The 14,584-nt window shown below is 37.1% G+C and overlaps 1 protein-coding gene across 1 annotated transcript; it reads left to right on the forward strand.

Annotated features, from left to right (window-relative positions):
- The first annotated feature begins 2,428 nt into the window (after nt 1–2,428).
- On the forward strand, nt 2,429–13,713 carry taf5l (TAF5-like RNA polymerase II, p300/CBP-associated factor (PCAF)-associated factor). The gene is made up of 7 exons (XM_007260615.4): nt 2,429–2,562; nt 4,554–4,695; nt 4,811–4,915; nt 6,545–6,738; nt 6,856–7,002; nt 8,741–9,163; nt 9,977–13,713. The coding sequence occupies exons 2-7, from the start codon at nt 4,557–4,559 to the stop codon at nt 10,778–10,780; spliced, it is 1,812 nt and encodes a 603-aa protein (XP_007260677.3). The 5' UTR covers nt 2,429–2,562; nt 4,554–4,556; the 3' UTR covers nt 10,781–13,713.
- Nucleotides 13,714–14,584: the final 871 nt, after the last annotated feature.

Genomic DNA, 14,584 nt, shown 5'->3' on the forward strand with positions numbered 1-14,584 from the left:
GACAGTATGCCAAACAGTGTCAAGTTGCAACTTCTGAGATTTCGTAGCTAACAACTCAGCACAGGCAAGTTTAAGGCAAGTGTGTGATGAGTTACGTAGCTAAATGTTTAGCACAATGCTAACTCATCTTACTGTTCCAGCAGGACTTGTGGCTGGGGGCACCTAAGTAAAAATGCAAAACTGTAATAAAAAGAATATCTATTTTCTTTCAAAGCTAAACGAGTCCTGTATGTTAATCTACACACATTTCTCTCATGAAAACTGTTTATTTGGGTGAATAAAGTGCTTATGTTTATTTACAGTAAGCTTAGATTTCCAGTGTTTTGATTGAAGTGGCTGATTATGGGGCCAGCAGTACACTTTCAAGGCTTCCACTATTAATGTTAACGAGCTACATTTTAGCCTCATAACTTAGGTCCAGAATGTAAGAAAATTCCAGAGAACATGTCCTGGATCATCAGCTACATTGAGCGTTGGTGACTGGTGTGGTGCAGTGGATAACACCACCGCCTACCAGTAAGCTATCATGTGGGAGACTGGGGTGCAATTCCAGGTCTGGGTGACTGAATTTCTTTGCTACACCAATTAGAACCCTTGGGCAAGACTCCTAACACTACATTGGTCCACTTCTGTAATAGGAATAACCTTGTAAGTCGTTCTGGATAAGAGTTCCAGCAAAATGGCGTAAATATAATTGAGTGAAATGTGTAAATCACACTCTTTGTCCAAAAACTATAAACTGTGGATCAGTGGAACTGTGTTCTATGGAACAGTGGTGCTCCATCCAATACATTTGAATGGGGTGAGTTAGGAAATTGGAATGTGTGATGACAGCATTAATCCTCTTGTGTCTAATTGCAATCAAATCCTCACAGCAATGTTCTAAAATCTTGTGGAAAGTCTTCACATGAAATAGAGACAATTACTCCAACAGAAGTAGGATAACATTCGAAATACACTTTTTTTTTAAAGAAACTATGAATAAGCAGGTGTCCCAACACTTTTGGCCTAATTAAGCAAGAGATATTAAACATATAATTTGATGGTATGGTATATTCCACCAAATCAGTGCCATTTCTGTGCCCGGGAAATTACATGTGTAAGTGCGCACACAAAATAACTTTAAAATCCATAATATTTAAGTTAAAGTACATATTTTAGTTGTGTCTCTGGGTTTCACTTAGTCATGTTACCGTAACACATTACCCCATCTGAAACATTCTACAAGTCACATCTACAACAGGAAGTGACATCAGCTGGTTCTTCTGAAGATCATGGGAAGACCAAAATTAAGTTCCCTCATTTGTTTTTCTGTGTATTTGTTCTTATTAAAAGTATGACTGAGGAGCTCAATCTCAACACTCTTTCCTGAATTAATAATTTAATTATTTAAATTAACTCTTAGATGGTATTTGTTTATTTTTTTTTTATAGATATTGGGGGAAATCATTAGAATATGCTCAGGGTCCTCATGCTATTAGCATAGCCGACATTTAGCTATTTTTAATGTTTTTGCTAATTCTTTGCTAAAAACTCAGTCCTGTTATTTTTATTCAAAAATTTTACTCAAAACATAAAAAGTAACAGGAATGAGTGCCAGTAACTAGAGTGAGTTTCAATAACAGAAATGAGTATTGTCCTCTGAGGTGTATTGATTTATTAATGTAAATATTAGTTAGTGTAAACCAATTGTATTTGTTTCATCATTTATCCATTTGTTTCATAAGTTAAATTTGATCAATTCTAGCTTTGGGTCTTCTTAATAACAATAATATATATATATATATATATATATATATATATATATATATATATATATATATATATATATATATATATATATATATATATATATATATAATATCTATGGATTTACATCAATATGTCATTTTTTTATTTTTAATTTGTCTTAAATAATTATATAAGTCTGAATAAACAAATTAATGAATATATAAACACTGAAAAATTACAAACAGTAGCTGCTATTTAATTGGGTATTGATCATTTATTTATATATATATTTTTTGCTTATTAACTCTAGTTTTGCTTCATTTGTAAAAAATAATAGTAAAATAAATAAAATGAAAATAATGTAGTCAGAATTAGTCCAAAACGATTTAATTCATAGTATTTAATTTAATAAATCGAAATCCATTATATTAAATTAACAAAATAAATACGATTATTGTAACGTTAAAAGTCCTTACCTTTTTCTTGACATAATAAAAGTCCGCACCAGGCTGACTAACAAGAAGTAGCAGTGTACGTAGCTAATTTTAAAATAATAACTGGGTAACTATCGCTATTTATATAAATATATGTATATTTAAAGCTTAAAAATAATACAAATATAACACGTTTTTATAGAGAAAATATTTGTACTAAAGTAAAACAAATTAAGTGGACTTTTATTTTGCCTGCTCACTGTGGCGGTAAGGGTTTTGAAGCCGTCAAAGATGGAGCTGCTTAGCTTCGTTTGAATCGAGATTTCAGCGCTTTTTATTCCGAATTCACTCCGAATTATTACTGTTTCTGAGTGAAAGGCGGTGGGAGAGATATGCAGTGAGTATTAAGCTCGGTATTACCGCGGGTTTAGCGGTTTAGAATAAAAGGCGGGAAGCTAAAATGGGTAAAATAGCCGCTGTTAGCCGTTAGCATGCTAATATGCTAGCACTGAGTGGGGCCTGTGCTGATGGAGACTGAGGGTTTCTATAGTTCAGATCTATTAAAGTCATTTTTACTGGTTTTATACGTTTTACAGCTCCTGTATTGGATTGAGTTCAGTGTTAATGTTGTTCTGAGCGGCTGACCTTCAGTTTGTGTGTGTTGGTGTTTTGTTTGAAGCTAAATTGGGTTAGTTAACGCTAGTTAAGGATGCTCCATTCAGTTCAGTTCATTCATTGATTCTCTGAGTTGCTCTGGTTCTAAACCCAGTTTGATTCAATACCTTTGTGCCCAAATCTTGGACATACTAATAATAGCTAAATAAAACCTAAACTAAATTACAAGGTGAGGAAATATATTATTTAGATGCTCAAACAAAAAAAAACTCATTTTAGTTAATCAGAGGGAATTATCTGTTAAATCAATAAGATAATGTAGCTGAGTCTTTAATTACTGAAACAAAAAAAATCATTATTAGTTAAATATGTCTTAGAGAATGCCTTTTGAAAACTGGAGACTGAATTATTAGCTAAATTGATAATGTAGATCAATTTTAGTGGTTAAATTATCAAATTAAGTAATTATATAGCTGAGGTAAACATTTAATCAAAATAATTACATTTAATGAATGCTCTTTTTTAAACTACTAACATATTTATTAACTAAATTGATAGAATGTAAATCTAGTTTTCTAAATCGTTTAACAGTTTAGTAAAAGAAAGAATATATAGCTAGCTCTGGAAAAAGTTAAGAGACTACTTCAATTTCTGAATCAGTTTCTCTGATTTTGCTGTTTACAAGTATATGTTTGAGCAAAATGAGCATTGTTTTATTCTATAAACTATGAACAACATTTATCCCAAGTTCTAAATAAAAATATTGTCATTTAAAGCATTTATTTGCAAACAATTAGTAATAGCTAAATTAACAAAAGAGCTGCAGAGCTTTCAGGAATCAATATTTGGTGGAATAATCCTGGTTTTTAATCACACTTTTCATGCATCTTGGCATGTTTTCCTCCACCAGTCTTTCACACTGCTTTTGGATAACTTTATGCTACTCACTCCTGGTGCAAATATTTAAGCAGTTCAGTTTAGTTTGATGGCTTGTGATCATCCATCTTCCTCTTGATTATATTCCAGAGGTTTTTAATTTGATATAATTATTTATTTTTAAGTGGTCTTAAAAAAAAGGAATTATTTTATAAGGCCAATAATTGTTTTGTATTGTTTTTTTTTTTTAAATAATCAGCTGATTTGGCCGATATTTTAAACCAATGTTTGCTGACGTATTTATCATATGCCAGAATAGGACCAGGCAACACTGGCTGTGCTTCTTTAAAATATGTTTGATTTAAGCTATTTTTCGTTTGTTTTAACAGGATATGTAGTCTCTTATATTTTATAAATATACATATTGGCATTGGCAGTAATGTACATGTGAAATATCAGATATGAGCATCAGCCCAGAATTCCCACATCGATGCATCTCTAATAAATTTAGCATTCGGTAACATTTTATTAAATGAGCAAATAATTTAATTATGGGATGTAATATACTTTTGTAGGCATGTTAAGGAAAACATCAGTGATTAAAGGTTTAGTATAATTAGTCTTGTTTCTTTAAATGAATGAAAGGATCTGTTTCTAATGATACATTTTGACTGCAATCCTGTATTTTGAAAATAAAATATCTTTAAATATCGTCACACTTCCTGGCCTAGGTCATACTGAATTGGGCATCTTGCATAAAAAAAAATATTTTACATTATTTCAGGGATTCATTGATTATGATTAGTCTCTTTCACACTCATGCAGGTCAGGCTGGGCTTATTCTGAGGAGTTTTTGTTTATAATTTGATTGTTTTTTTGATGTCCTATGTGATGAAGGTGATGAAGCGGGGCCGGACTGAGCAGATCCAGTACACGGTGACGCAGTACCTGAAGAGGCGTCAATATGTGGACACGGACGGCTCACTGAAAGGAGCAAAGCTCTCTCAGTCCGCTGAGGAAATGGCAGCCAGTCTCACAGGTGTGTTAGTAGAGCAGCCAGGTGTTGGATAATTAGATCTGTCTTTTCAAATCATCCTCAAGCTATTGGTCTGCTGATTCATAATAAAATCTCTATCTCTTCTTTCTCTTTCTAGTCCAGACAGAGTCCAGCTGTGCGAATGTGGTCTCTGCAGCACCGTGCCAGTCGGACCCTCAGCAGTACGATGCTCAGTTCTCTAAATTACGGACCTTTCTGCTCGGTGAGTGACATCAGTGTTTTAAAACAAAAAGTGTGAAATAGGGGGAAAAAATTGTGAATGTTGGGTCTCATTCTCAATATCTCAGCATCTGTCTACTTACTGTAGATGTCACAAATACTGATACTTCAGTACCAAGTTTATACCAATATTTAAAAAACATGTTGGTACCCAGTGTCTGTGCTACCCAAAGGAACTGAAATGGATAACTAGATGAGTGAGAGTTTTATAATTTGGTATCGATAATCATGTAATTTCCTAGAATCCCTAGGAGAAATTATAGTACTTTGGCTCTTGCTCATGAATTAATACATCCAAACATATCACCTCTGATTGGCTAACAGCACCACGACACCAGCAAGACAGACAACAGTTATATAAGGAATAGAAAACAAGTTTGAAAGTAAGACTGATAGAGGTAGGAAGAAAAAAAAAGTAAGTAAATAAAAAGAAAAAGAAAAGTATATCTATCTATTTGTATGTTTTGATGACTAAACAGAGACATGAACATGTGTGCTGATTTTGTCTGATTTTTGGTCCATTCATTTAATTTGTGTTTGTGTGTTTGTGCATGTATGTATATGTGGGTGTATGTGTATAGCGGGGCTCTTTGTTAGCTATTGCTGATATTTTTTACTGTAGTATTTGAATAAGAAGCATTCTTATTCAAGACAGACGACAGTTAGAAACATTTTAAAATAAAGACATTTTACACTAATAACAGTCTTTGCAATGTCATATGTTACTTTACAACATGTATAATGCTTTGACCTGCTGAGTCTTAGAGTCTCTTTAAAACGCCAAATCCACCGGAGATCCTATATAAACCTATAGTTACTTATACAGACACAGAGGTGGGTAGTCCAGGTCCAGAAAGCAAGAATCCACTTTTAACTTTTTTACATTTAACTAGTGTAAAAATAACTGTTTTAAACATAAACCTACCTATCTCAATTGTACTTGGCTGGATGTGTTTCATAGACAAATTCTAACCATTTGTTCCTAAGCTCTGAATTACTGGGTGACGTATATAACACTGATGTGTTATTTGCACAAATAACACAGGAATGAACTGCCATCCTTTTCCTAGTGCTGTTCACGGGTTGATGTTGTTGCTTTTTCTGATTGACGCGTTTTTTTCAAAAAATAATTTATTTTACTAACTACTGAGTTTTATGCGGCGTGCATATACAACTCAGAGAGACCTACTGTATTTCGGAAAGAACAAGAAAAAGTGGATTTTAGTGAAAGGAGACGTTTTGGTATAGTTTAAGTTTAAGTGTAAGTGCAATGCGAAAGGACAATGGAGAAATGTGAAAATGGGCGAGGGTTTTTAAACAAGAACATTTTAGTAGAGATCGTTCCAGAACATTGTGTAGGGGGAGAACGTTCTACATAGATTAGGCTTTACTGACTAGTTATAGTAGATGTTTTAGAGCAGGGAAATCTGCATAATGTAAAATAATTTAGATGGGAGAATGTTCTGCTAGAATATAGTTTGAGTATTAAAGACTATTATGGGACTATTTAATTATAGAAGAAGCATTCTTAAACAGTATGAATTATGGGTTTAGTCTCTCTCTCTCTCTCTCTCTCTCTGTCTTTTTCTCACTCTCTCTCTCTCTCTCTCAGAGGCGGAGGTGCCGTGGGCGAGCGAGGTGAGCGTAGTGCTGTTTCCTCTCTTCCTCTACCTGCACCTGGACATGGCGCGCTGTGGCCTGAAGGGGGCAGTAGATTCCTTCTACAGCCGTTTCCACTCCCTCTTCCAGCAGGATGTAGAGCAGAAAGCCATTGTTGAGCTTCTGCGTGGAGTTCTAACAAATCAGGTCAGCCCCCCTCCCCACACTCCAGCATCTCTACAAGTCAGTCAGGAATCACACTTTCACATTTGTTTGCCATTTTTTATGATGTTTTGTGATTCAAATGTTTTTGCTGTTTTGCAGGACGTGGTCTCCAATTCTAAACTCTGCGCTCTGCTGGACCACAAGTACGTGGTTCACCTGACGGACCAGGCCTACAGTTACCTGCTGCGGTATCTACAGAGTGATGACAACAGCGCCATCTGCAGGGTGCTCAGCACTCACCTACAGGTGAATGAGATTAAAAGGAGAACTCTGGTGTGAAATGGACTTTTGGGCGTATTAAAACATGATGGGGAAAAAAATATATAATAATAACTTACCTTTGTTGATTATCCCACCTCTGCTCTCTGAGATTCAGTATTTTGTCACTTTGCCCAAACCGGCATCTAGACTGGATGATGTGGGGCATGTCTTGCACCTTGCACCGTTACCCAGGTTCAAAGTAGCTCCACACCTCATTGGTAGAATCCGGAGAGCCCTGATATTTAAAATGAGGCATTTAGAGCTTTAAAACTCCATTAGAAGTTTATTAAAAGCCACTGTTTACATCCCATAGTGTACGTAAATCTCTGAGCGCTGTCATCTTAAATTGAAGTCACGATAAGTCAACCGTTGAGTGTGAATAGTAAAATGTTTTGAGCAATGTTTATGTATTTTGTTGTTGGTTCTTTGCATTCTAAAATTGACAGTAACCAGATATTTTCAGCAGCAGCTGGAATTCATGCATTTCCAAGGAATTAATTTTGCAAACTGTTGACATATTGTGACTTAAATTGAAGATGTGGTTTTTAATAAGCTTCTTGTGCAGTTTTTAAAGTTTTAAATGACTTGTTTTAAATGTCAGGGCTCTCCAGATTCAGCCAATGAGGTGTGGAGCTACTTTGAGCCTGAATAACGTTGTGAAAAGCGATTTATCTGCAGGCGCAAAGCATGCCCCGTATCATCCATAAATCAGGGCACTCATCCCCCCCCACCCCCCGCCTTGCCTCGCCTAGCATCATGCTTCAGTGAGACCTTATCAATGATTAGACCCGCCCCACTGACTGCAGTATGAATGGCATTTCTCACAACAAGTCCCGCCTGTAAACAAAAGTTCTTTCAAGTTTGGCAGGTCTGTGAACAGATGAGGTAGAATGTTTGAGAATAGTGTGAAAGTACAAGAGCAGTTAAAGAACAGTGTTAATAGCAAAGAGCATTTGATAATAATATTAATTGGGGGTTGTTTGTAGAAAAGATTTAAATATGGGACAAAACATTAAAGAACATTACGAATGGAGGAACATTGTACAGGGTTCATATGGTCATGAAAAACCTGGAAAAGGCATGCAGTTTAAAAATGGCAATTTCCAGGCCTGAAAAAATAATAATACCCAGAAAGTTTTGACTGTTTTGGTTTACAAAAATGAATTTTTTTTTGTAAATCCGTCACATCTCATTGCATTAGCTATCTGTCTATGGGTCCTATTTAAACAGGAGTTTCAGTTTCAACTATGAAAGAAAAATGCTGATTTAATGCGGTCTGGCTTCATTTAGACACATATAAGGCAGAGACATGCAAAATATGCAGACATGTTATTCAGCTAGTAAAACGTGACAGTTTAAAGTGTTTTTTGAATGTATTATATATGAGATATAGGCCTATTCTAACCAGTATTGACTTAGTTTTTTTGCTATGTCTGTACTGATGTATTAAAGATCGGATGGTCATTAAAATTTGCAGCAAAGGCATGAAAAAGTCATTAAAAAACATTATGAATATTTATTGGTTGTAAAGTGTATGTGAACCCTGATTAAAAAATAAAACATGGAATTTTGAGAACAGTGTGAATGGAGGAACATGTTGAATATATGTATTAAGGGTGGGGGAACTAATTTATCAATTATTACTAATTGATAGTAATTCATAAATTCTGATGTTCCAAAATTGAATGAATTTGAGACCATTGCTTTTTCTTTTTCTCTGCAGGTCGAGGTGACGGCTGTGCGCCGAACCGACTACCAGCTCTACGGGGCGGGGCTTAACACCGGAAACTCCACCTCCACTTCCTCCAGCACCTGGTCAGGTGTGGATGGAGCAGAGGGGGCGGAGCCTGTGGAGGTCACGGCGGGGCTCCCTCAGAACGAGGCCGCTCTGGACGCTCTTCAGGACTGCATTAAGCGAGTGAGGGAAGGCCCCCCGTCGTTAACCACCGTGTGTTTCTACGCCTTCCAGCACACGGAGCAGCTCCTGAACACGGCCGAGGTCTCGCCAGACAGTCGGCTGCTCGCCGCCGGCTTCGACAACTCCGCCGTTAAACTGTGGAGCCTGCGGGCCAGGAAGCTGAAAGCAGGACCACACAAAGCCGACGTGGCCAAAATCCGCCTGGCCTGTGACGTGCTGGAGGAGGAGGTGAGTGACAGTGTTGGTGAAGTGTAGATAAAACAACTACAGTCTGTGTTCAGACAGTTTTGTGGTTTTCTTTTTTTCTTTAATGCAATGCCATATGTAAGAATGTAGTTAAAAAAAACTACATTTTCTTTTACAAAACCCAAATTTTAAACTGGAAGAAATACTAAACAGATCAAATTCTGCATTTTTAAAATCCCAACTGGCTAAACTGCAAATAATTTAATCTTTTTGACACCTAAATACTTATATCGGGCTGCAGCTATCGATTATTTTAGTAATCGTGTACTCTACTGAAAAAATCGATTTGATTATAATCGAGAAATCAGACAAAACATAAAATAAGAGATTTCATAAAATAAGAAATTTCACTTAAGCTTTTAAAAATTAATAGATACATTTTTTAAATCGAGTAACTCAAATTACTCAAGTAATCGTTTCACCTCTATACTAACAAACAAAAACACATATAACACACAATCCACTTTAAGTAAAAAAAAAAAAAAAAGGAATTATTAACAAATAATGACATATAATCCTATATTTCTGCATACCTAACTTTTTTTTGTTTTTGTTCAATGCATAAATTAAATAGCCTAATTTTGTTCTACTTTAAAAAAATTGTTCTGTATATTTTATTTTGTATTTTCAGCACTCTTAAAGCCTCATATTGGGATCAGATCATGACACGTTATATGAAAGTCTGGTTCCTGTGAAACCTGTTAAATTATGAACCAATATTACAATGCTTTACTTTTATGATGACTCTCTTTCCTCTCTCTTTTTGTTTATTCATTTATTTATTTTTTTCCTCAGGCGGACGAGGAGGACGCCTCAGGTAGTGAGATAAAGACCCTTCGTGGACATTGTGGCCCCGTGTACCGCACCGCCTTCCTGACGGACAGCTCCGGCCTGCTGTCCTGCTCCGAGGACTCCACGGTGCGGTACTGGGACCTGAACAGCTTCACGAATGTGGCGCTTTACCGCGGCCACGCCTACCCCGTGTGGGACGTGGACGTGAGCCCCTGCAGCCTGTACTTCTGCACGGCGTCGCAGGACCGCACGGCCCGGCTCTGGACCTTCCAGCGCACGTACCCACTGCGCCTTTACGCCGGGCACCTGGCGGACGTGGACTGCGTGAAATTCCACCCCAACTCTAACTACATCGCCACGGGGTCCACGGACAAGACGGTGAGGCTGTGGAGCACTCAGCAGGGCAACTCCGTCAGGTTATTCACCGGACACCGAGGCCCGGTTCTGTCCCTAGCGTTTTCTCCAAACGGGAAGTACCTGGCCTCGGCCGGAGAGGACCAGAGGGTGAAACTGTGGGATCTGGCATCCGGGACTCTGTTTAAAGACCTGCGGGGACACACAGACAGCGTGATGAGTCTGTCCTTCAGTCCGGACAGCGCCCTGGTGGCCTCGGCTGCCCTGGACAACTCTGTGCGGGTGTGGGACATCCGGAACGCTCACAGCGGGGCGGCGGCTGCGGCGGACGGGTCTAGCGGAGAACTGGTGGGATTATATACGGGAGAAACTAGCAGCGTACTTAACGTCCAGTTTATGGCGTGTAACCTGCTGCTGGTAACTGGTACAGCACTGGAGAAACAAGAGCAATGACCAATAACAGTGTTTGTGTTTGTTTGTGAGTTACATATTAAGTTAAACTGACTTTATAACTGCTGGATTTTTCTTATTATTACCCTCATCATTTTTTTTATCCATCTGGCTGGTTTAAGTGCCAAATCTATATGCCTTCTTATTGGGCATATAGATAATGCACTGTTTATAGCATTGGCTGACATGAGATCTCTTAAGTGCATCATTCTATAGTGGCCTTTTCATTGGGCTTTATAATTTCAGTAAAACTAGAGAAAGCAGACAGATTTATGGAATTGAGACACAAACATTTTTATATGTAAATACAAAAAAAATAAAGAAAAAAAAAAACATCTAAGCTGCAGTGGGGGGAAAAAAGAGATCCTAAATAATAAATAATATTAAAACAATGAGAGATTAGAGATTAAAACGCCATTTAGGTTGGAAAACTTTGGAAATCTTTGGTTTTAAGCAAGTCTACACTCTCAAAACTAAAGCATCCAATGGAAAACAGTAAACAGTAGTGTCCCGAAGCTTAAATTGAGTTATGATGTTGTTACGGGGTCAAAATGTGAAGATTTCTGTATGGGATAATCTCACACGTCTGGCGATTTAACTTCAATACCTCCAAACAAGCAAAAAAATACCTTTTGTCTCATTATGCCTAGTTCACACTATACGGAAAAAAAAATGCAATCTCGCTGCCTCGGCTCAGTCGTGTAGAGGGGATATATAAAAGTGTAACATTCTGATATTTAATAAATATGTAATCTGTTATCTTGGGCATATTTGACTGCGTTTCTGTACTCAGCACTTCATGTAGTGCTTTTCAATTACAAATTAACGATTAGTTCACATTGAAATTTCAAGTCAACAAATTCTTTGGTCTTTAGATACTTCCCTCTCAAAAATAAAGCAGCTTTTAATGGACCTGAGGAAATGTTTCAACTCTGCTACCCAAAGGAATGGCATTTTCAAGAGTTATCCACACACCCTATGGTAACCACTAGTGTCCCAAAGCTAAAATCGTATGAACACTTAAATTATGCCAAATTTCAAATTATATCTAGTACACCACTGAGCGCTTGCTCAGTGGTGTAGTGTGAATTACCCATTTAAAATATAGAACGTTCAGATATTTAATAAATATCGTCGTTGTCCAAAGAAAAACACTTATCTCCAAAACAGCAACTTTACAGGAGAGAGAAAAAAAACCTTGCAAACATTCAATGGAAGTCAATGTAAAAAGAGTTTATTTCAGGTCATTTTGAAGAGTTTCTATTGCTTCGTTCATTAAGAAATTTTGGCACAGTGTGAGGGACAGTTTGTCTGTTCAAATTATGTAGTAAACTAAAAATCGACAAAAATGGAGATAAGTGTTTTTCATTGGACAGCGACGATATGTAATCTGTTGTTGTGGGCATTTTTTTTCACTGCATTTCTAAACTCATCACTTTGTGTAGTGTGTTTCAATTACAAATTAACGAATAGTTCACGGTGAAATTTCAAGTTAAATTTGTTGATTATATCAACTAATCGTTGCAGCTTTTTTAACACAAGGGTCATAATTTTCTTATTAGTCCTGTTATTAGTAGAAGCTTCGATACATTATTTGGTAACAGTTTAGCACGTTGTGTGGAGTCCACAGGGTTGTGTTTTAGGGTCTATAGAGTAATGCATGAATTATGAAGGTGGTGAACTGTGAAGTGTAGGTCTGTGGATATGATATAAGGATTGATTAAGCGGCATTTTCAAGGCTTTGTTTGTATAATTTCTGATTTCTGTTACTTGCATGTCACTTAAATTAGTGACAATTACCGTATTCGAACTATAATGTGCACTTAAAATCCTTTAATTGTCCCAAAAATCGACAGGGCACCTGATGGTTGAATTCTACTTGTCGGGTATTAAGGAGCAGTTAAGCCACTCTTATACAGGGGTTTCAGTGAAGTTTCTCCAGCACTGGAGCTGGAGTAGCATTTGCATTAGCTGCTAACCAATATATCCCCATCCAGTGGTGAGTATTATGGAACTGTAGCCTGCTGCTGACCCCGGCAAGCACTGCTGGAGCAGCATTAGCATTACCTGCTAAACGCGGTAATTGCTAGTTAGCTCTTTCATCCTTCAAAGGGGAGTATATCGGACTGTAGTCTGCCCGTTTACAGTGTTAAAACAAGCTTCTCAGTTGGTTTCTCAGTGTATAGCTGCCGCTAGCGATTAGCCGAAAATGCTAATGCTCCAGCCTTAGTGCTGGAGAAATTATGTGTCTATGCTTACTTTAAATAAACGGAAGCATTTTACTTACCAAATAAACTTTTTTCAGGAGAGAAATCTGTGCAGATTAGCATCCAGCGCTCGTTTAACTTTAAAAGAAAGTCTTTTTTTTATTACAGTTTTGTTTACTTAGCTTAGCTTTACTTAACTTAGCTAGCTACCCCCCTCAACAACCCCCAGCAGCGAGACCTGCTGAATTAAAAGTCACTTATAGTGTCTCTTAAAATACGCCAAAAAATACAGTACTGAGACTTTACAATAGAGCTGCCTTCATGCCCAACAGGGAAACAACGGGTCTTCTTCAGTCATCCTCAGAACGCACGCTACACATACTTGGCAGCGTTTTACTTGTAGTGTAAGATGGGTGGGGACGGAGTAGAGTTGGAACAGAAATGTCTGAAATGTATCTGTTGTGTATCTGTGACTCACCCAGGCAGCCTCCACATGGCTGTGCAAAAAACCTGTGGCTTAAACCTGCTGTTTTTCTGGTTATTATTTTTTTGAGCTTCAAGCGTACAGTATGTTTGTGTTGTGGCCAGACTTGTGCCATCATGTCTGCAGACATGTTCGTCAGAAGCATGCGTGTATATAAAACTTTGTATTTTTTTTATACATGTCTGTAGACAGATCCGTCGTTTGTTTTGTAGTTAAAGCTGTAAATATATTTTTGTAATGCCTAATGTTGTGTATTCAGTTAATTTTCTGGGAGAAGATGCTTTAAATGTGATAATGTTTTTAATATGTGTGTACCAAAGACATAGCAGAAGTCATGGGACACATTAATTCCTGTCTCAGTGTGGTCAGGTTGTTTAGAAGTCCCTACATCCACATTTTGTGTGTTTTGAAGTCATTGTCCTTTTCAAAAAGTTCCAATTGTCCATCTGGTAATCTAATTTAAGGTTTTTGGTGATTCATTTTTGGATAATGCTCCATTTTTTTCCCCCATTATCTTTGTGCAATGTACCAGTTTCACTCCTAACAGAACCCTCTCAGAGAATGATGCTTCCACCACCATGCTTAACATGCTTATTTCGATCATTGTTGTCGATGTTTGTCTTACCTTTAGGACTAGAGCTCTAATTGTAGTAAAACAGCAAGACTTTATTTGTTTATTATTTTTTTACTTGTTCTAGCCAGATTTGCACCAGTGTGTCTGAAGACATGTTCAGCTGCTTCTAGTACTTCTGGTAGTTCAACCTCTTCTATTTATTACAGCACTACACAACACAACAGCCCCAGAGCAAGCAGCAAGATACTCCCACCACCATGTTTAACAGCTGTACAATGGTCTTGGATTTGAATTTTTTAGGTTTACTCCTCAAGACACACTTTATTTATCTCAATTGGCCCTTTTTTGTCTTTGTGGTTTGTCCACCTGTTTCTTGGTGTTTTTTTTTTTTTTCTCAAAATTGTGGACAGTTTGCTTTCATTGATACCACAACTGTAGGTGTTTGTCTTACCTTTATGACTGGAGCTCTACTTGTAGTAAAACTACAAGATTTGTGTCCTAATTATAAAATAATTACACAATTCAGGTTAATGATCCACTCA

Source organism: Astyanax mexicanus, chromosome 21 (assembly GCF_023375975.1).
Source record: "Astyanax mexicanus isolate ESR-SI-001 chromosome 21, AstMex3_surface, whole genome shotgun sequence".
Lineage (NCBI taxonomy): Eukaryota > Metazoa > Chordata > Actinopteri > Characiformes > Acestrorhamphidae > Astyanax > Astyanax mexicanus.